At 41.7% G+C, this 23,060-nt stretch overlaps 1 protein-coding gene across 1 annotated transcript; it reads right to left on the reverse strand.

Annotated features, from left to right (window-relative positions):
- Positions 1-1,923: 1,923 nt before the first annotated feature.
- On the reverse strand, positions 1,924-9,968 carry MGST3 (microsomal glutathione S-transferase 3). The gene is made up of 5 exons (XM_007937744.2): positions 9,852-9,968; positions 6,904-6,977; positions 5,395-5,452; positions 3,146-3,218; positions 1,924-2,060 (listed from the first exon to the last, which is right to left on the reverse strand). The coding sequence occupies exons 1-5, from the start codon at positions 9,966-9,968 to the stop codon at positions 1,924-1,926; spliced, it is 459 nt and encodes a 152-aa protein (XP_007935935.1).
- Between the last annotated feature and the right edge of the window lie 13,092 nt (positions 9,969-23,060).

Below are 23,060 nucleotides of genomic sequence, written 5' to 3' on the forward strand. Positions count from 1 at the left end.
TGTGCCGATATCTTCTCCACTGGACAAAGGAATTTAACAGAAATTCTAACTTGTCTGACAGGCTTATTCTCTATAGCAGCACCTTCAAACTGCATTCTGCCTAGCTCCAGCGTTCCCTGGAGGGTGCTGTTAAGTAGGAAACTTGGAAATTGAAAAAGCTCAATTCTGGGACTCCCACTTCAACCATGGAACATTTTATGTACTGGGGTTTCCTTATAAGATTTCATTTGAGCCCATTCTATAGTAGCAAAATGCCAAAGATCATTTTACTTTGAAAAGTATATATCCTGTAAGACTTCAAACAAACAAACAAAAAATCCCAACTTTGTCTCCAAGTCTTCTCTGCCTTGCTTCATGGATGCCTATAATCTGTACAATGAGACAGGAAACCCTGATAAGCTCTCCAGTCCCTTTAGGTGCATTTCTTATATATAAAAAATACTAATAAAACAACTCTTCCCCAAAACAAAATGACTAAAACTCAAAAAACTAGCCAAGTACAATTTTAAATTATTTTCTTTCAAGTCAGGACCAAAATGGAAACAAAATAAAACAAAAAACCTACCATCCATTATCACCATCATTTCATAAAAGGACATTTAATGTGAAAAAGAAGTTAGAGCTTTATGAAAAAGTCCTCATTTTTCACATTTAAAATTAAAATTTAGCAAAATTGCTTATGGACACACACTGGAGTGTACACGGATCTAGTCTGATTTTCTCATCAGATGCCTGAGGCCCAGGTGGTTATCAGCCAAGGTTGTCCCCCTTCAGTGGCAGAGCATAGCATCTGTCTGTAAATGCCTCATCTCCCTTTGTGTGGCAGAATGGGAAAAGCCTGAATTTGAGAGTATAATTTGGTTCAAATCCTATCATCTCTAATCCTTATAGGCCACTGAGCACTTCAAATATGATTACTGTGTGATTGAAGAACTGATTTTTTAATTTAAATTTAGTTAATTCATACTTCAAGAACTATATGTAGCTAATGGCTACCATACTGGACCACACAGATCTAGACACTGTCCTTCTTTAACATAGTTTATGGCCACATTAGGAGGACGCTCTCTCATATGCCAACTTGCATTGTTCTCCAAGCCTAAGTCTCTCACATTTGTTGCTAAGGACACCTTTCTCCATCCTATGCAGTTTTGTCTTTGTATCCAAATTTAGGAAGATACATTCATCCCTAGTTGTTACATTTTAAAAAAACGCCATACTATTATCCTAAGTATTAGTAGCAAATGATAACATAATCCTAAAGTTGGGCAATCCTACTTCCGTAGTGATACTGCCTTGGAAACGCAAGGGAGGGGTCGCTATGAGTCAGGGCCGACTCGACGGCACATAACAACAACAACAACAACAATATAATTATTACAACTTAAAGACTTTCCTTCTTTGAATCCCAATTTCTTACCACTATGGCATGACTAGGAGCTCTGGTGGTGTAGTGCCTAAGGCATCTGACTGCTAACTAGAAGGCTGGTGGTTCAAACCCACTGGCCACTCCTTGGAAGGGAGGTTGGGCAATCTACTTCCATAGTCATACTGCCTCAGAAGCCCAAGGAGGGGTCCCTGACTCAGATCTGACTCCACAGCAGTGGTTGGGTTTTTTGGCATTATGGCATGACTCTGAAAATACTACCACAATTAAAAGACTTTTTCTCAACTTCACATACTAAGCATTTGGCAGAATGAGGAATACTCAATACCTGTGTCTTCTCTCTTATCTAGTAGGGACAGGCCACTTATTTTAGATAGAGACTCAAGAAAAAAAGAGTTACATATTCAGGAAGTTTAGGTATGAGGCTGATGCCAGATAGGTTTTATTATATTTAGGGGGGGAAAAAAAAAAGACAAAACTGGAAATTAAGGTATGACATTCAAAATGAATGGGAGTTTTTAAACCCCTATGATTCTTTAATGGCAGCATTTGGACCCACCGCCCAAGCCAGTTTTAACCCAACCGAGATGCTGGAAAGCAGAGCACACGGTTGTGCCCATCAAGGCAATGAGGGCGATGGACCCCACGGCTCCTCTATTTCGCTTGCTGGGTTCTGAAAAAAGGAGAAAAGGCAGAAGTCACCCGGGATGCTCTAGAATTATGACGTTCTCAACACCCAAAAGCACTCTATCAGGGTACCTGACATTCAATATCTGATGTGAAGAAGTTAATCAACTCTAACCTAAAGCTATCCATCTATATGTCAAGAATTGCATGCAAAGTAATTTGTCACAACAGTTTTGCTGGACCTTAGAAAATTAAGAGATGATAATTAGAGCAACTTTGTTCTAGGACCCTTTGGAAGGGAGTGTTAACCTTTCTCTCCAGTGAAGAGTCTACAGCCAAAAAAATATTGTCCCCTTCTCTCTGGCATACACTTGGCAGTAAGTCTCTGGGAGGCACAATCAGTTAAACGCTCGACTACTAGCTCAAAGGTTGGAAGTCTAAATCCACCCAGAGGATCCTCAGAAGATAGTTCTGACAATCTGCTTCCAAAAGGTCACAGCCTTGAAAATCCTACTCTATACACACGGAGTCACCAAGAGTCAGAAATGACTCGAGGGCAACTCGTAACAACAACATAGTAGTGGTTAGGAGCAATGGCTCTGAGTCATTAGTGGCTGTGCCCTTGAGCCTTAATCCTTCTAAGCCTCAGTTTCCTCACCTATAAAGTGGGATAATATTATCTGTTGTAGAATTGCAAGATTAAAAATATTATTAGGAGCATATGCAAAGTTTTAGGAGCTCTGGTAGCGTAGTGCCTAAGGCACCTGACTGCTAACCAGAAGGTTGGCGGTTCAAACCCACCAGCCACTCCTCAGAGGGAAGGTTGGGCAATCTACTTCCGTAGTGATACTGCCTCGGAAACCCAAGGAGGAGTCGCTATGAGTTGGGTCCAACTCGACAGTACATAACAACAACGCAAAGTTTTTAGAACAGCAATTGTCGCACAATGCTCAATAAAAATTTCTATTCACAGGAATAAAAAAAGGAAAAAAAAAAAAAAAAGGCATTTCACTTAAATATGAAGCTACTTTATTTTCCCCCTTCCTTAAAGCCCTGCTTAAAACAACAACAAAAATACAGTAGTAAAAGATTTTAAATGTGTTTCCTTGGCAGATGTCAGTGGGTACTTACCTCCTGTGTAATACCCATAAGCATAAAGAACTCGTCCAACAATCCAAGCCAAGCCCAAGCCAGAAACTATACGCTAAAATAAAAGGGCTATGTTAGGATCTGCATTAAAGAAACAGGCAACCTTTTATTAACACCTAGAGTTGGTTACACAATGTTTTAATAAAAAGTTAGTAATTTCATGGATATGGTAAAATATTCCCCACTGAAGTTAAGGTAGAATGAAGTGACTTGTTCCAGTCGGGAAAAACAAAGATCTGTAAATCTTCCGTGAACCACTCACGGGCATGGGAGGAGCTGAGTACTGGTCTTGTAAAGGGTGGGTTGGAAGGAAACTCCAGCTTGTCCAGGGGAACACAAAGCACTCAAGCGCAAATGGAGAGGCCAGCCTGGGGCCGACAGGGAAGCCAGCTGAGGAAACTGACCAACACTCAACACCAGAAGAAAGCCCTGGCGGTTCAAAGAGGCCCCAAACATGAGATATACTGCCATCCGAGCTGCTGTCTGTTGCATTATCTCCAATGAAGACACTGCTGGAATGGGCTTGAAGTGGCTGTGCTGTAGCATGTACACAGGTAGGTGTAGGCTCCCTTAGAAATGGCTGAGAGACTGTATCATGCTGTGAACCTAGGAATGTGCAGCCTCAGCAGGAGAAGTTTCCCTGTTCCCAGCACCCTTGAGAAGACAGAGCAGAAACATGCAAAATGAAGAAACCTCCCATTTAGGCGCAATCTTGGGCTACACATGTTGTCAAAAAGAGTAAGGGAGAAGGGTGCAAGAGAACGTGAAACATCGTGTGTCACCTTCCCCAAATGCCTTTCCAATTTAGTAGTGCTATCAGCGGTGGTTAGTTGATTTTGGGTACAATTAAGTATCAGTAGGAGCATGAAATAACTGAAAGTAAAAACCCCAGTCCCATAAGTCATTATTTACAAACTGCAGTCTCTGCCAGACTTCCTTACTATAACATTGCATAATTGCTATCACCCTAGGAATAATTGTTAGGTACTTGTCCTCAGATTAGTTTTTAAAGTAGTTTTAAGAACTAAGCAGGAGGAATGTGACCTGTGGAAAGGGGATAGGCGTCGGGGTGGGGTGGCCATCAGGTGATGCCTAGTTTAAAGAGACCCAGGCTATTTGGACCATCTGGGGTACTAGTCATTAGCTAGCAGTGGGGCTCTTTAGAGGCACCAGAAAGAGCTGTCTTCTACAAGAGCAGCTGATGCATATTTCCTTGAAAAGATTCAGAATTTGAAGGTCATATGTGCTGATCTGTATCATATCACAAAAGCACAAGCCATTCATGTGCAGACCAGAGGGATATAAAAGGCTTGGAAGCGGACTTGAAGTGCCAGCACTCTGGTCAGTTAGGGAGGTAACCTGGCTCCTGAAAAGGGAAGGCTCTCTGACCAAGGCAAGACCGCAGTGGAAAGCAACCTAGCTTATATAAATGTGCCTTATTTAGATACATTTAAATGCAGACCAAATCTATGGCCCACATGTCCCTGTGATCGGCCCCATCACCACTCTGCCCTCACCTCCTGCTCTTCACTCCCTCACTCCACTGAGGCCAAGCTGGGCTTTTCACTGTTTGAAACAGGCAGACAAGCTCCTGCCTCAGGTCCTTTGTCCTTTTTTCCTGCCTGGAAGATGCCTGCATAAATCCACAGCACCTGCTTCCTTACCTTCTTTAAATTTTGCTTAATTGCCACCTCCTCTTCCTGACCACACTATTCGAAACTGTCTCCTCACCACAGTGCTCCCTGATCTCTTTTCCCTGTTCTGTTTCCCTCTGTGGCACTTAACCACCTTTTAACATCATTTGCTTATGCTGATTTTTATCTATGCCCCCTAACTAAAAGGCAAGTTCCATGAAAATCAGGTGTCTTTGTTTTGTTCACTACTATAAACCCAGGTGATAAGTAAATGAATGAATGAATGAATATGGCAAATGAAAACTCATAGACATGAACATTCTGGGATTAGACAGACCTGGTTTCAAACTTGGATTCTTCTACTCTAAAGCTATTTGATCTTCTATAAGTTACAGAATATCTAAGAGGCTTTTTCTTACTTGTAAAATGGGGAAAGTTCTACCTACATTAGAGAACTTTGTAAGATGTAACTGAATGAAATCCTGTTAAATACGTGATGCCTAGCCATTAAAGATAATCCTTAAATGTTTATTTCCTTCCTCATAGTAGCTCAATGAACTAAAGTCAAATAGATGAAAACCCAGAGGAAAAACTTACCGGGTGGTAAACACCTCCAACAGCAAGAAAAAACAAGAAGGGAGGATACACTTCCAACCTAGAATTGACAGAAAGAAACTTTTTCAAAAAAATGCCCCATTTAAGAATGCCTATGTAGAACTAAGAGAAACCCTGGTGTCACATTGGTTTAAATCACTCAGCTGCTAAGCAAAAGGTTGGTGGTTTGAACCCAGCAACTACTCCATAGAAGAAAGACATGACAGTCTGCTTCCATAAATAGTACAGCCTTGGAAACACTGTAGGGTAATTCTATTCTGTCTTGTAGGGTTGCTATGAGTTAGAATCAATTCCATGGCAACAGGTCAGGCTTTAATATTCAGAATTAATACTGACAGTGAATGTACTTGGCTGCTAACCAAAAGGTGGTTCAAGTCTACAGGCACCTTGGAAGAAAGGCCTGGCAATCTACTTCTAGAAATCAAGTCATTGAAAACTCCACTCAGCACACAGCTCTAGTCTGACACAGTGGAGTTACTGTGAATTGGAATCAACACGATGGGAATTGTTAGGGTTACAAAACTAAGAGCCTTTACATTTTCATTTGCCAAGTAATAGCTCAATAGTAAAATAAACATTGATTGGAGAGTGAAGACCAGTTCACGAAGCTCCACCAACCATCGTTTGCTGTACAGAATTAGAGGGAACTCAGAAAGTACTAAGTGAAGGAACCGTGTCTCTAACAAATGAGGAGGAAGCTCTTGGCAAATTAGAGTGGGTTTCCTTAAAGGTCTCAAAGTGTCTATACTCCCTGGGGCTGGAAGACTGCACATCAGTTTAAAGATGACATGCTGCAAATATGAAGGGCAATGCAACATTAAAGGCATTTTTAAAAAGATGACCCCAAATCCCATCATTTTTTAAAAAAATTATTTTAAGAGCTTGTTTTACATTCAACATGTGCATTAAGTTTCACTCCTCATTTACCATGTCCAACCCTAACCCAGTCTCCTCTGTCCCTACCCTGTAACCCTCCCCCTGTGCCCCTCATATTTATGCACTCCTGTTTGTCCTGCATTTCCTCAACCTGAATGTTGGTCCTCTGGTGCCCCGTGGTCTATTGCTCTAAGGAATGTATTACCATAGAGTATGTGGGTGCGCCATCCAGGGTTGAGTGGTCTGCGTGTACAATTTAACTACTGGGTTGAGAGCCAGCCCGTGGGGGTGAGTTTTACTCTGGGTGTAGAATGTATTCCAGGGCCATAGTACTGGGGGTCTCATCAGACTTCCTCTGACCAGTAATTCTGGTCCTTATTGAGTTTCTCAAATCCCATCATTTTGATAACTTATTTTTGCTTTAAAAAAATCTTAATTAAAATCTACTTATGAATGTAATTTTTTATTATAGTTTTAATAAAGTACTCATGACTGTTATCATTGCTATCACTCAGCACATACACAGCACAAACCCTGAGGTGTTGGCCAGGACACAGTGCTCACAAAACACCCACTCTGCAGATGTCTTTGGTGCCCAGCATGGCCAATACTCACGTGTTCTGGTGGGCTCGCTGAATGCAGTTGAAGAGGTGCCCATTTTCTGGGTCTGTACTGTACATTGTAGGATACTGTTAAAAACAAGTGCATATCGTTAGTCCAAATGGTCAAGGAGAAACATTCAGCATTGAGAGTTAGAATCAACCTTAAAGATAATCTACTCCAAAGCATCTTCTGTTGTATCACTGCTAGATGATCATTCAATTTCTTAATATTTACAGTGACAAGGGTCTCAATACTCAGAGGAAGATTTGTTCTGTTTCTATTAAATATCCAGTAGTAAGAATGTTGTTAAAAGGAGCTCTGGTGGCATAGTGCCTAAGGCATTTGACTGCTAACCAGGAGGCTGGCTGTTCAAACCCACCAATTGCTCTGCAGAAGGAAGATGGGGCAATTTACTTCTGTAAAGATGTACCATCTTGGAAACCCAATGGGGGTCACTATGTGTTGGAATCAACTTGATGGCACTGGGTTTAAGACTGTTGTTAACTGAAAGGCTGGGGGTTCAAGTCCACCAGAGGCACCTTGGAATAAAGGCATGGCACTCTATATCCCAAAAATCAGCCACTGAAAACCCCATGGAGCACAGTTTTACTCTGGGAAACATGGGGTCACCATGAGTCACAATGGACTCGATGACAAGTGGTGGTGGTGGTGGTCATGGAGTAAGAATGTATGTCTTCGCAGTTATCTGTGGAAAGAACAGAGGCAGCCTGTGCCAAACTCAAGGCAGTTCATTGATGTTATGCCACCAATCGTGCATTTCAGATGCATAGGGAAATAGCTCCATCCCGAGTCATCAAACACATATTTGTAAGCGTTCTCTTAATGGGAAAAGAGAAATTAAGTGTATGAGAATTTTAATGTAAGTGCTCATTAAAAAATAAAAAAGAGGCCCTAGTTAGGGAGTCTAATTATAAATTGCTAAAGAGAAAGAGACATTTAAAATTGCTCACCAGAGACAACATCAGTAATTACCCCTTCTACAGTAGTCAGCCACCACTCGTCTGCCAATCTGTTGTACTGTGGTTGCTTGTGTGTGGCTGTGATACTGGAAGCTTTGCCACCAGTATTTCAAATACCAGCAGGGGCACCCACAGTAGACAGGTTTCAATGGAGCTTCTAGACTAAGATAGACTAGGAAGAAAGACATGGCCAGGTCCACTTCTGAAAGAACTAGCCACTGAAAACCTTATGAACAGCAGGAAACATTGTCTGATACAGTGCCAGTAGATAAGGCCCTCAGGTTGAAAGTCACACAAAATAACAACTAGGGAAGTGCTGTCTTCTCAAAGTAGAGTCAACCTCAATGATACGGATGGAGTAAAGATTTTGGGACCTTTAATTGATGATGCGGCATGACTCAAAATGAGAAGAAACAGCTGCAAACATCCATTAATAATCAGAATGGGGAATGTACAAAGTATGAATCTAAGAAAACTGGAAGTTGTAAAAATGAAATGGAACATATAAAGGTCGATATCCTAGGCATTAGTGAGCTAAAATGGACTAGTGTTGCATTTATCGTCAAAAAGAACATTTCAAGATCTATGCTGAATTACATGGCTGTCAGTGATAGGATAATTTCTATATGCCTACAAGGAAGACTGACAAATATGAGTAATATTCAAATTTATACACCAACCACTAAAGCCAAAGATGAAGAAATTGAAGATTTTTACCAACTTCTGCAGTCTACAACCTTCAGTATGGATTATATCTCAACATAAAGAAAACAAAAATCCTCAAAACTGGACCAATAAGCAACATCATGATAAATGGAGAAAAGATTAAACCTGTCAAAGATTTTGTTTTACTTAGATTCACAGTCAGCACCCCTGGAAGCGCCAGTCAAGAAATCAATCGATGTATCGCATTGGGCAAATCTGCTGCAAAAGATCTCTTTAAAGTGTTAAAGAGCAAATATATCATGTGAAAGACTATATGGTTCGCCTACCCCAAGTCATGGTATTTCCAATAACTGCATATGCATGTGGGGTCTGAACAATGAATAAGGAAGACTGCAGAGGAATTGATGCATTTGAATTGCAGTGCTGGTGAAGAATACTGAATGTACCATGGACTGCTAGAAGAACAAACAGATCTTTCTTGGAGGAAGTACAACTGGTATATTCCTTAGAAGCAAGTATGGCCGGACTTTGTCTCTCGTACTTTGATCATGTTGTCAGAAGGGACCAGTCCCTGGTGAAGGACATCATGCTTGCTAAAGCAAAAGGTCAGCCAAAGAGGGGAAGTCCCTCCACAAGATGGACTGACGCAGTGGCTGCTATGAAGGGCTCAAGCAAGGACTGTGAGGATGGCACAGGACGGGCGGTGCTATTTTGTTGTACACAGGGTTGCTAAGAGTCAGAAGCAACTCGATAGCACCTAACAAGAATGGAGTTACTAGGACTAAAGGAAGCATTAATAGACCTTTTCCCTGTGTCTCACATCCAAGCCCAAGCTAAACCTCAGCACCACATATTTCTTCTCTACTTGGAAAACAGGAAAACCAACTTAAGAAACCACTTTTTGAGTTGTACACCAGGAGACTGTGTTGCTACTTAACGCTCTTCAGAAAATATCACTCTTCTTAGCAGATAGCTCCAGCCAAAAGGCACACTCTTCTGATCCCAGCATACTCTGCCTTTCTATAGAAGTCCTTGGGTGGTACAAACGGTTCAGTGTTCAACTACTAACTGAAAGGCTGGAGGCTCAAATCCACCTAGAGGTGCCTCAGAACTGTCCCCCTACAGAGCCCCATTTCTCTTGCCTCTTTCCTGACAAACAAGGACAGAATTTCTAACAGGTCCAGCTCTGAAACTGCCTAGACATTAAAGATGCTGACAACTAGCTCCTCAGCTGTCCCTCAATGACTGAAACCATGTTCTTGAATAAGCCCATGACCCCAGACAAGCCTATAAAGGCACCGGCTGCCCACTTACCTCCACCTTGTACTTCTTGCGGGCTTTAGCAACATTGATGGCTAGATGAGCTACCATTATGAAGCTGGCGGCACCAGTCAGAACCACAAAACCATATTCCTTAGAGAGGACAGCCATCTTGGCTCTGTGGAAGAAAGAATACCACATTAGGATAATACCTCTAGCACTGTGGGCACAGCATTCATGGGGCCTTAGGGAACATAATGCTTTATTACCAGCCAATGTATACCTACAGCCCAAAAGCAGATGTGAGTAAATGCGATGATTCTCAGAGCCAGTTAGAGATATTACTGTGATCACACAACAGAATTAAATAATTATTCACTTATATACACAGAAAACATGATCATCACAGATCATTTTTTGTGCCTAGGTTCTTTTGATCAGCATTATATTTATGATATTTATCTGTACTATTACAGTAGTTGTTTCTGTAGTATGATATAGAAACCAAACCAAACTAAGCAGCTCTGCTGGTGTAGTACCTAAGGCATTTGACTACTAACCAGAAGGTTGGTGGTTCAAACCCTCCAGCCACTTCACAGAAGGAAGCCTAAGCAATCTACTTCTATAAAGATTTACTACCTCGGAAAACAGTATGATATAGACCCTAACAGCCAGATTTTTGGAAAAAATTTAACATGGTGAAGTGGTAAAGGATATATTAGATGACAAAACAAAAACGCACAACAAAGTATCAAACAGTATATATACAATGATTCTGTATTTTGTGTGTTTAGTTACTTGTCATGTGGGTCACTCTTGAGGACAGGACCCTGAGGGCCCCTTCAGCTCTAGGGCATGTGCTGAACAGCAGCAGGGACATTACATGGGCAGGGCAAGGTCTGGCTTTTAAGGCCTATCATGCCACCAAGATAAACAGCTTCAGGCACTCCCAGGAACTTAGATCACCCTTCAAATCATCACTTCAAAAAGAGACCCCATAAGTGTTGTGATGTCTGCAATTGACTTTGAAATGCACCAGTCATTGAAGCTATAAACCAATATAGCAAAATATTAATTGCAGAATGTAGGTGGTGACTATATAGATGTTCGCCACATAATGCTTTCAACTTTTGTGTCTGCTTGCAAATTTTCACAATAAAATGTTTAGAGAAAAAGCTCATTCCAGCTTTTTTTCCATTGTTCAGGATTGCAGCTACTGTCCTGTCCCAGGAGGAAAGAGAGGAGAAACACAGAACAGGTATCAGGAGACAAAACCTGGCAGGTGAGAGGAAGCCCCAGTGATCTCAAGATAAATTAGTGCTGCCCTGCCAACCCCTCTGGGTGTTGATAATCAGGCGGAAGCTGGGTTGAGCACAGCAGGGCACAAAGAAACAGCGACAGTCCCAGATCTGTAACTGACCACTTGTGTACAAGGCAGCCCCAGGTTGGCAGCTCTTGGGTATGCTCTTCTTTCTGTCTTTTTATTTCTACCTCTGAAAATTCTCCTTGGCTTTCTCTCTCCTGTAAGGCTAGGAGGGCTACCCTCTGTAAAATGTTTCAAGTCCTTACAAACAACCCAACTAGACAGTAATAACCCTATTTTCCAAAGAGATGCCCAGCAGTTAAATAATGTTGCCAAGGTCTAAAACAAAGTTTCAGAGTTGGGATTCAAATTCTGATTCATTTGGATCCAAAGTCCCTTTCAGTCCATCTTTCTCAATATAGAATCTGGGTCAGGAAGGTAGCTCAGTTCTTTAAAAATTAAGTTTCCCTTAACCAAAAAAAAAACCAAACTCATTGCTGTTCAGTCAATTCGACTCATAGCAACCCCTCCTTGGGTTTCTGAGGTGGTATCACTACAGAAGTAGATTGCCCAATCTTCCTTCTGAGGAGTGGCTGGTGGGTTTGAACCTCTAGCCTTCTGGTTAGCAGGCAAATGCCTTAGGCACTATGCCACATTTGGGGCTGAAGTTGTAAAAGTCCGTCCCCCCGCCCCACCCCAGCTCACAATAATTCTCATCTGTTTTTCCTGTCTATATTCTTCAACGTGAGCTGTCCACCAAGGCACATGCCCACCTGCCCCCTGCCCCTTGTCTGAGGGTGGGGGTGGTCAGCAGATTGGGTCCCACTCAGGAGGAGGATGTCCTCGTGATACAGCACAGGAAGTGCCATCAAGTCAGCCTACCCTGAGCCCAGCTGCTGTGGCCACAGAGAGCAAGGAGCCTCTGACTGCCCTCCAAGTGTCCCTGGCCTTCATTCACTTCCAAAATTAGTAGTTTCCAAAGTTTAGAAAACTCAGCTAAAGGAGGATGCTTTGGTAGTCATTATTAAAACAAGTATATACTGTGAATTCTGAACACCTCTCTAAACATGAAGAGAAATCACTGAGACTTCCTGCCCACCTGACATCCTAGGAGTTCAACAAAATCAGGCCAAACAGCCCATTTAAAATGAAACTGCCTCTACTGCTGTCAGAAGATACCTGCTTAAGATAATAAAATTAAGTATATTTGGTTTAGGTCAAAGTTTGCCAGACAAGGAAGTCTGCTTCCAAACCCCTTCCTAAGGACAGGATATTGGATTCCTGGCAGTGTGGGGACACCTTGTATTTGTGCAGCATTTCCGGTGGCATAGTGCCTAATGCATTTGACTGCTAACCGGAAGTCTGGTGGTTCAAACCCACCAGCCACTCCTTGGAAGGAAGGTCGGGTAATCTACTTCGGTAGAGATACTGCCTCGGAAACCCAAGGAGAGGTTGCTATGAGTCAGATCCAACTCGATGGCAGTGCGTTTGGTTTTGGTTTATCACTAAAATCTCATGAGCTTCATTTTACAGAAAGGAATGCAGACTCAAACAAAGCCAACAGCTAGAACTAGGGCTAGAATAGGTTCTAGAATTTTCCCCAAAGTACTCCAGCTATCTCAGAGAAAACAAGAATGTGGTAGCTTAGTCAATGACCGCTGTTCTCATTTGTAAAGGCCTGGAGTAGGGAAGCTAGATGGTTAAGACTGAAAAGTGCCTCTTGAGTTCAAGTTCTGTAATAGGCAAACAACACTTAAGAAAGCAACTGCTCAAAAATCTACAATTAAAAATTACTATTTATTACTGAGCTCCTTTTCTAAAGTACACATGCAGTATGGAAAGTGAAACCTGTTAGACATTCACACTCTAGTGAAAGTTATTCTCCTCATACTTTGATGAGGTGATATGTACTCAAGAAAAATGGATTTGGATGGGGGCAGGAACAATAAGCAGTTTTTAAAGGTAGGAAATTTACTATATTGGGGACTGAGAGTTTCATACTAAAGCAGGTGGTTTGCAAGGACTAAATCAGTTGTGGGGTCAGTGGGAGTGTTCAGGTGGCAGGAAGCCACCTTCTCTCTGAGGCTCTTCTTGCAGGAGCAGGGGACACAACAGTATGGGTGCAGAAGCAAAGCCTGGAAAGTCGCCCATGGGCACCTTCCCTCACATCACCTCCACTCCCACCAAGTGAGGAGTTCTGCTTCATAAGTCCATAGCAACCTGCACTTGCTTGCTGGTGTGATGGGTGCTAACACAGAAACAGCAGCCAATTACAATTGGCTCTAAGTGCCCATGGGAAGGGACCATGTTTGTCTGGCATCTATTCCATTCACAGAGTGTGTGATCAGTAGATGTGTGTGGAATAAATGAAGCAAGCTGCAACTCCAGGTGGCTTTCGGGAATGGCCCTCCACTGCAAAGTTTGTCACCTGGCACAGTGCCTGGCATAGAGTATGTCCTTAGCCAATCTAAGTTTCCTTCTTACCACAAAAGGCTCCACGATGGAGGCAACTGGATATTTGAAAACAAATCCAACAGGTATTGAAAAATGGTTAAGGATTATCCTTAAAGGACAACACTGACTTAATTCACTCAGTGTTTTTAAAAAATGTCTCTGCTGCTGAATTTCTGTTTTCTGAGGACTGCAGGGCAGATTGGTGTTCCACCCTTAGAGATGGCCTATGGGGGGGGGCAGGTAAGTGCACTGAGAAAGGGATGCAGGTCAGTTCACAGGCCACACTCCAGGCAGCTCTGGAACATCCTAGGCTGTGTAAGCTCCAGACTGAGCTGACAGTTTCAAAAGGACAGGCTTGAGCAGCTGGCCCCTGGCTTGTGGCCTCTCTGCATGAACACTCATTTGGGTGGTCCCAGAGGCACACCACAATATCGATTATATACCTGCTTTGCGTCACCAACGATCCTTTTTTTTAAAAAAAAAGAAAAATTGACATTTGTTGTTGAAAATATACACAGCGAAAGACACCAATTGAACAATTTTTAAGTGTATAATTCAGTGACACTGATTGTATTCTTCAAGCTGTGCACCCATTCTCACCTTCCTTTTCTGAATTGTTCCTCCCCATTAACATCAATTTCCTGCCCCTTAAGCTTCCTTTCTAACCTTGACAGTTGCTGTTGTCAATTGGACCCCAGGTAAATAATTCTTTAAAGGAGCACAGTGCCTGAGGCAGACATTGTTCACTAGTGAAGCTAAACTGTTTGGTTTAAAGAAGATTCCAGGGGATATTTTCAGTTTAAGGTTGAAAGATTATCTCAAAGCAATAGTTTTGGGGGTTCATCAAGCCTCAATGGCTCCAGAAAGTCTGGAGTCCACAAGAATTTGAACTTCTCCTCTGCATTTTCCCCTTTTGAGCAGGATTCTTCTATAGAATCTTTGATTAAAATTTTCAGTAATGGTAGCTGGGCACCATCCAGTTCTTCTGGTCTCATGGTAAAGGAGAGAGTTGTTCATGGAGGCAGTTAGCCACACATTCTATTTCTTCCTCCTATTCCTGTTTCTCCTTTTTTCTCTCGCTACAAGTGAATATAGATCAACTGTTGTACCTTGGGTGGCTGCTTCACCAGTAACCTTTTATCGACCCAACAAGCTAAGGTGTGGGTGGGAACTTTGTCCTATACTTTATCTTCTACATAGTGCTCGACACACAGCACACGATCCAATACAGTCATGTGTTGCTTAACATACATGATACATTCTGTGAAATAGGACATTATGTGATTTGGATGCTGTGTGAATTATAGTCTGGTCCTGCTTTTTCTTTAAATATCTTGAACAAGCTTTGTGCCTTAGAATGTGCTGAGAAGTATTTGCTTTTGAGTTGTTATCTACATCATTAGCAATTTCTAGATATCTGATATAGGTCCCTCTTGCATTTTCATCAGCCTTGTAGCTTTCAGTAGAGTCAATCTTTTAACAGCTTGGAGAATTTTTTCTTTGCTGATTTTAAGTGTGACATGTCTAAATAACAGCAATAGCATTCACTGATTTTCCACCTTTTTGTTGCTTAATAACCCTTTGTTTCACTTCCAAATTGATACTTTTCCTTTGCCTCTCACTGCTGCTATCACTAGCACTAGTATTACTGTATTTGGGAGACACGATGTTCTTCACAGTAATATTTTTGGGAAAAAATTAAACAGAGACATAATGCTATAATATTCAAGATACAAATGAGATTGGATGCTGCTGCCTATTAATCAAAGTAAATACTCTTACATGGTAAACTTTTAAAATAGAAAGTATAGTACAGTATCTACATAAGGTGGCACAATGCCTAAGGCATTTGATTGCTAACCAGAAGGTTATTGGTTCAAACCTACACCAGCTGTTCTGCAGAACGAAGATTAGGCAATCTACTTCCGTAAGATTTACCACCTTGGAAACTCAAAGGAGATCACTATGAGTCAGAACCCACTCCATGGCAGAGGGAGTAAGTGGGAGATCAAGACATATGTATTATAGGTTATATATGTACTGTACCATTATATGCCTGGCAGCATAATCACTTTGTGTACAAGACATGAGATACACATGTCGCGTGCAGGAAACTGTTGAGTTCACTATATCCCATTCTCTGATCAGGATTTCTGAACTCTATTGTAATTTTATGAGCCCACAGACATATATGCGGTTGAACGCTGCCCAAATGGACGTCATGAGGTGTAGTCCTTTCTGAGTTGACCTTTCAATACAGGTGTGGATTGCTTTGCAACTCACTTGGATATATAACAGCATCTGTTAATTTTTATGCAGTTGGCTAGGTTACATACCAGCTGTATAAGTTAAAATTTCTGTGTTGAAACCCTATACCACCTGATAATAAGGATATTTAAAAGGAACTACCTTGGGTACAGACTTTCTGTTTGGAACAGATCTTTGAACCAGTTCAAACCAGTTCAGTCATGGCTGACAAAGCAAAACAAAAACAGACCTGAATTTTTAAAATGTGGATGATCTGGAACACTAACCAGAATGGGAAAAATCATTACGGTCAAAGCCCTGGGATGGGAGACTCGGAAGAAGTGTAGGGAGCCTCTTTAGGAGCCTGATGCATGATGCTGGATTACTGCCAGGACTGTGGAGAGCAACACACACTCAAAATGGCGCAACTGGCCACCATCGTTGAGCTGGAAGGCAGTGCTGGTAGAAGTGTAAAATGGAACCATTTGAAGAAGTAGCCATCTACTATTGAACCATCTGGCAAAAGTAATATTCTGCCTCATTAATTCTACTGAGAATCTATCCAGAGGTAATAATCAGAAATGTGAACAGATTTGGTTCAAAGACCTTCACATTAGTATTATTTATAATAGCAAATACAGAGATGCTAGATGGCCAAGCATAGACGGTCAGTTAAATAAATAATGTGTCCACAAAACAGTGCATTATATAGCCATTAAAATAGTACATACATTGAAGTCTTCTCAAAACCAATAATATTTAGCTTAACTAGTCAAGAATGTATGCCTTTAGCACTGTGCTCTTTTAAGGAACTATCTATATGTGCTAATTTTACAACAGCAACTCAAAAGATTAGATAGGAAACTTAAGAGGGCAGTGAGTTTATGTTAATGGGGAGAAATAACTCAGAGAAGGAGGGTGAGAATGGTTATACAACTTGAAGAAAGTAATAAACGTCACTCAATTGTAAATGTAGAAACTGTTGAATTGATATATGCTCTGTTGCATAACAGAGCTCTGGTGGCGTAGTGCCTAAGGCACCTGACTGCTAACTAGAAGGCTGGTGGTTGAAACGCACCAGTCCCTCCTCGGAAGGAAGACTGGCCAATCTACTTCCATAGAGATACTGCCTTGGAAACTCAAGGAGGGGTCAGTACGAGTCAGAATCGACTTGATGGCAGTGAGTTTGGTTCGGTTTGTTCTGATTCTGTTGTGTATATACCAACAACAACAAAAATAAAATAAATTATATAAAAAAAGAAAAAAATGGTGTGTACAAAAATTAAAATGTTGAAAGAGGCTTAATATACAGCATTTTATGTGGGGGATAAAAAAACAACCTAGCAAACAAGTATGTATGGAGCATGATTTTAGTTCTATCATAGAAAATAATTACAAATATATATATATATCTTGTAAGTATAGTTATTTTTAGATGACTGGATTATAGAATATTTTCCTATCATAATTTCAAAAATGAGCAAATTAAGTGAGATAAACTACATAAACACCTGGTAATGAAGACTTAACAAATGTCGGCACAAACACTGTGACATATTATAAATACTGGCAAGTGCACATGTCTGCACACATATGTAACACTTCCTATATGAAGAGATACTGACTTTACAAATTAATAATGTATTTTTAGAAATTAATTCTGATACTGTTTATAATGGATTCAGTTGGCAAAAGGATGGTCTGCTTAGATTCCAAAAAGGAGCTAGTTTCCTAGCACAGGTAACATAATGAGTCTAAGAACAATTAATTTATTCAGCCATGATCTATAAAGCACTGGAGTCCCTGGGTGGTACAGTTAACAAACTTGGCTGCTAACCGAAAAGTTGGAGGTTCAAGTCTATCAAGAGGTTCCTTGGAAGAAAGGCCCAACAATCTACTTCTGAACGCCACTGAAAGGCCTAAGGAGCACAGCTCTTCTCTGATACACAGGGGGTTGCCATGAGTTCAAATCGATTCAATTGCAGACATAGAGAGGTGCATAGGAGGTACAGAAAACAAAGATGAACGCTTTTGCACAGACAGTTACTGCGTTGTCAGTGAAGGCAAACATGGGTATATGGGTAGATAGATGGTTGGACAGGCTGAACCATTAGGTATGTCTATGTAGGGGGGGAGTGTGCCCATGGGATATAGGGTTGGCAGACAATGACTCTACAAATGTATTTGTATGTTCTGTAAGAATCTCCAGGTGTATAGTAGAACTGACAAGGGACAAGGTTGTCGTCACTTCTTAGCCATAGCCAGCTACCCAGAGGGAACGAGAAGTTGGACCTGTGGGCTTGGGACCATAGTTGTGGGGGACATCAAGCTCGATTGGCATAACATACTACACAAAAACATTGTTCCATATCCTACTTTGGTGAGTAATGACTGGGATCTTAAAAGCTTGCAATTGGCCGTCTACATGCAATGATGGGTCTCTCTTCATCCAGAGCAAAGAAGAATGAAGAAAACCAAAGACACATGGAAACAATTAGTCCAAGTGACTAATTGCATCATATACCATTTACTCCTCAGCCTATATGACTATGAGACCAGAAGAACTAGATGGTCCCTGGCTACCACGGTCAATCACTCAGAGGGGGATCTATGAAGGAGATCCTGGATACAGTGGGAGAACAATGTGGAACAAAACTCAAAGTCATTTAAAAAAAAAAAAGAAAGAATAGGTTTGCTGGTCTGATAGAGCCTGATAGGACCCCTGAGACTATGGCCCCTAGCTGCCCTTCAGGTCTGGAATTGAACTCCTGTGGCTTCCAGCCAAACAAAAGACAGGCACATGAGCTACACATTTATATTAGGTACATACACTCCTTTGAGAGATCAATTATGGGAGAATAGAAGGGCTGTGTATGCACAAGGAGACAGCTCAGGGCGCAGGAGTGCATGGGTGGGAAGGACACATGGCAGAGGTGACTACAGGGAGGAAGTGGAAGGGGAGCTGTTGTATTGTGAGAAATTGCAGTCAATGTCATGAGACAAAGTGTATGTGAGCTGCTGTATGGAAAGTGAATTTGCTCTGTAAACTTTCACCTAAATCACAAGGAAAAATTTTTTAAAAATTTGATTCAATAGCAACTATTTGAGACTGACAACAAGCATGCAAACAAAAAGCAACTTCAGAAAGTGATCACTATTATGGAGAAATTACAGGGCAGTGGTGTAAAGAACACCTGGGAAGGGTTACTCTATCAGGATCCTCTGGGAAGACCTCTTTGCCATGGCAACGTATGTACTGAATGAGGAAGCGACAGCCACACAAAATTCTTGGGGAAAGGACATTCAGAGCAGAGGTAACAACAAGCAGAAAGGCACTCAGGGAGGAAAAGCCTAGCATATTTAAGGGACAGAAAGAAGGCCAATGCGGCTTGGCCACATTGAATGGTGGGAACGATGTGAGAAGAAGTATAAGAGGGCGAGTCCAAGTTACAAGAGAGGCTTTCTATACCATGTAGCAGATAGTATTTCAACCTCTCTCTGGGGCCTAGATGAGAAGCAGAGAAAGAAAAAGTGTCAGCAGAGGAAGCCAAGGAAGGCAGGAGGGCAGTGGTGGCTCAGTGGTAGAATTCTGACCTTCCATTGTGGGAGACATGGGTTAGATTCCCAACCAATGCACCTCATAGGCGGTCATCCTCCACCTGTCAGTGGAAGACTTGTGTGTTGCTATGAAGTTGAACAGGTTTCAGCAGAGCTTCCAAACTAAGGCAGACTAAGAAGAAAGGCTTAGTGATCTACTTCAGAAAATCAGCCCGTGTAAAAGCTATGGATCACAATGGTCGATCCACAACCAGTCATGTGGATGGCACAGAACCAGGCAGCATTTTGTTCTACTGTGTCCAGAAGAGTATAAACCCTAAGGGTAGGGGAATAAAGAGTTCTGACAAGGGAGAAGTGCTCACCTCTGTTAAGAGGCATGCACATAGTAGAAATATGCTCTTGACTTTGGTGAGAGGGGCCCTTTGACAGGCAGGGTTTAGGAGAATGGTAGAAGGTGGAAGGTGGAAGCCTAAGTATTAAGGGTTAAGAAACAAGTAGGCTATGAGGTAACACATCTGGTGCAGTGCCACCTCCTAACTTTAGGAGGAGGCAGAGACATTAGGTAACCTTCCCAAGCTTGCAGAGGCAATGTGTGAGCAGAGTTCTGCCTGACTCCAGAATTCCTGCTATCTATGCCCGCTTCCTGCCCTCCCCCCCACCATGGATCTTCCCACAGGAAAAGATGAATCATAACACAAGATTCAAGTCCTTAGGAGTAAAAAGATTGCCAGAATGATCTGCCATCATGGCCTGTGAAAGTCCTCCTCTCTCCTCTTTCCTCCATGAAGCCTTTGCTCTGACCCTCACAGACTCTCCCTTTCAATGTGTGGATGCTTCTTTCACACTGATCAGTTAGCTGTTATAACATGCTTTCAAACACTGATCAATGAAAATGCTATGTAACTCCAAATATCTGTAAGTTCTTTGAGAACAGAAAACATGTCACCTACTCGGGTGTTTTCAAAGTAACTTGCAAGAAGACAGAAACATTAATAGAATGCTGCTAAATTATGTTCTAGGTCAGTGGTTCTCGAAGGTGTTGGCTGCTGTCAAGTCAGCTCCAACTCGTGGTGACCTCATGGGGAACAGAATGAAACAGCCTCTGTCCTGCAGCATCTCACGATCACTGGTAAGTTTGCATCCATTGTTGTGGCTGTTGTGTCATTCCATCTTACTGGGGGTTTCCCTTATTTTCACTGACCTTCTACTTTTCGCTATGGAGTAGTTCTACTCTAGAACACAGATGGTCACTATAAGTCAGAATTGACTTGAAGGCAACAGGTTGGGTTTTTGTTTTCTACTTTCCCAAACATGATGTCCCTTCCTAGCGACTGGTATTTTCTAATGATGAGTCTAAAGTAAGTGAGTCAAAGTCTCTTTATCCTCACTTCTAAGGAACATTTTGGTTGTATTTCTTCTAAGACTGATTTGTTCTTTCTTCTGGCAGGCTGTGGTATAGCCAGTATTCTTTGCCAACATTACAGTTTAAATGCATCAGTTCTTCTGTCTTCCATTTTCACTGTCCAACTTTCATGTGCATTCTGAAGTGACTGAAAAGACTGTGGCTTGGGTCAGATGCCCTGCAGTCTCAAGTTTTAGCAACATCAAAATCACTGAGGGCTTAAAACACACACCATTTCGAGTTTCAGATTCAATAGGTCTTAGGTGGGGGTCTGAGAATTTGTGTGTGTGTATATATATATAATATATATATTTTTTTAATTGTGCTTTAGGTGCAAATTTACAGAGCAGAGTTTGTTTTACATTCAACATTTCGTGTACATTTGGTTTCACTCCCATTACCATCCCCAACCCTAACCCATTCTCCTCCCCTCCCTGCCCATTAACCACCTCCCTCCCCCAGAGCCCCTCATAGTTAAGCACTCCTGTGTGTCCTGCATTTCCTTCGTGTGAATGTTGCCCCTCTGGTGCCCTGTGGTCAATTGTTCCAAGGGATGCATCTCCATAGAGGGGGTATATCACCCTGGGTTGAGTGGTCTGCATGTACATCTTATTTACTATTGGGCTGACAGCCAGCTCCTGGGAGTGAACTTTATTCCAGGCCCGAAGTATATCCCAGGGCCATAATATTTGGGGTCCCAGCAGACTCCATCTGACCAGTAATTCTGGTCATTATTGTGTTTTTGAATTTTGTTCCATGTTTTTCCTCCCACTCTATCCAGGATCTCCAGTTTTGATCCTTCCCGAGTGAGTGGCATTGGTAGCCAGGCACCATCTAGTTCTTCTGGTCTTGAGGTCCATTATGTCCTAGGGCTGATTGCTTCCAAATGTCCTTCGTTTTTTGCACTCTTCTTCACTTTCAATGATAGGAGACCATTAGCTGCATCTTTACATGGCCGCTTGAAAGCTTTTAAGACCCCAGTCACTACTCACCAGTGTAGGTTGTAGAAGGAGAGAATTTGTATTTCTAATGAGTTCATAGACACTGCTGCTGCTTCTCATCAGGGATCACATTTTAAGAACCATTGTTCTAGGCAAAAAGAAAATTTGCAGGAGAAGGTGATTTTATCCAATTCAAAAATCACAGGCCAAGTCTTGCTTTGGTGGTCCATGTTCTGTCAAGCCCTTAAAGGCTGCTGGGGTGACCCTTCTACTGTAATGTCCCTGACAACACCATGGGGCTGATGAAACCAGAGGCTGTCCTGCAGAACAAACTCCATTTAAGCCCTTCACAACTACACACTGAGGGTGTGCCCACCAGAAGACTGATTTCTTCTTTCAAGTCTAACAGAGGGCTCAACAAAAACAGGTGACACTTGGAAGTTAAAAAAAAGAAAAGGTGATGAAAAGTGGGCAGGAGATATTTTTGAAAAAGTAAAATGTATCAACTTGTAGATAACCTAAGCAAAACAAATGCCAGAAAAGTCAACCTATAGACAACTACTGAAATGTATAACTACTGAAAAACAAAAATAAAGAAAAAATATTAGGAAAAAATTGCCAAATAAAAGTAAGAGGAAGAATGATGGCTAAGTTTTCATTAGAAGGAGTGGAAGCCAGAAGACAATGATGTAACACATTTAAAGGGAAAATTCTTTAGTAAAAATGCCTTCAAAATTATATGTAAAATAAACACATTTTCAGACAGAAAAACAAAACTCATTGCTTGCAAGTGGCCATCTAAGATGCAACCCTATAGGACAGAGCAGAACTGCTCCCATAGGTTTTCCAAGGCTATAAATCTTTACAGAACCAGATTGTCTCATCTTTCTTCCATGGAACAGCTGGTAGGTTTGAAGTGCTGGCCTTTTGGTTAGCAGCCAAACGCTTTAACCACTACATCACCAGAGCTCCTGTCACATGTAAGGTTAAGGGAAGAAAATTAGGAAAAGCATTTTGAAGCAGGTACAGGTATGGGACTTAGGGGCAGCAGAAAAGCACCAGGCTGTGGTGGGCTTCTACAGGGAGACCAGGAGAACATCAGTGCCTTGTTATCCAGCGTGAGGCCTCAAGGTCTATGAGACAGCGTGGATGACTCTAACTGTAGTTGGGGCAAAATCTCTTCTATGCAGCCAGAATCAGTAAACACCTGATGGTGGACTTCACAAAAACTAAAAGCCTCCTTTCAAAGTTTCACTTTAGGAGTGATCAAACTTGGGTATAAGATGCAGTCAGTATTGATCTAACTCTCAGGAGCTATGTTCCATTTTAGTGCTCAGGTTGGCAATATGGAGTTTTAC

The sequence above is a fragment of the Orycteropus afer genome, unplaced genomic scaffold (assembly GCF_000298275.1).
Source record: "Orycteropus afer afer isolate SDZICR_OR568_19922 unplaced genomic scaffold, OryAfe1.0 scaffold00044, whole genome shotgun sequence".
Lineage (NCBI taxonomy): Eukaryota > Metazoa > Chordata > Mammalia > Tubulidentata > Orycteropodidae > Orycteropus > Orycteropus afer.

Coding starts and splice junctions, on each gene's coding strand:
- MGST3 (XM_007937744.2), bottom strand. CDS start 9,968: ATGGCTGTCCTCTCTAAGGAATATGGTTTTGTGGTTCTGACTGGTGCC. Junction 6,978..9,851: donor GCAAGAAGTACAAGGTGGAG/GTAAGTGGGCAG, acceptor TGTTTTTAACAG/TATCCTACAATGTACAGTAC. Junction 3,219..5,394: donor TTGGAGGTGTTTACCACCCG/GTAAGTTTTTCC, acceptor CTTTTATTTTAG/CGTATAGTTTCTGGCTTGGG.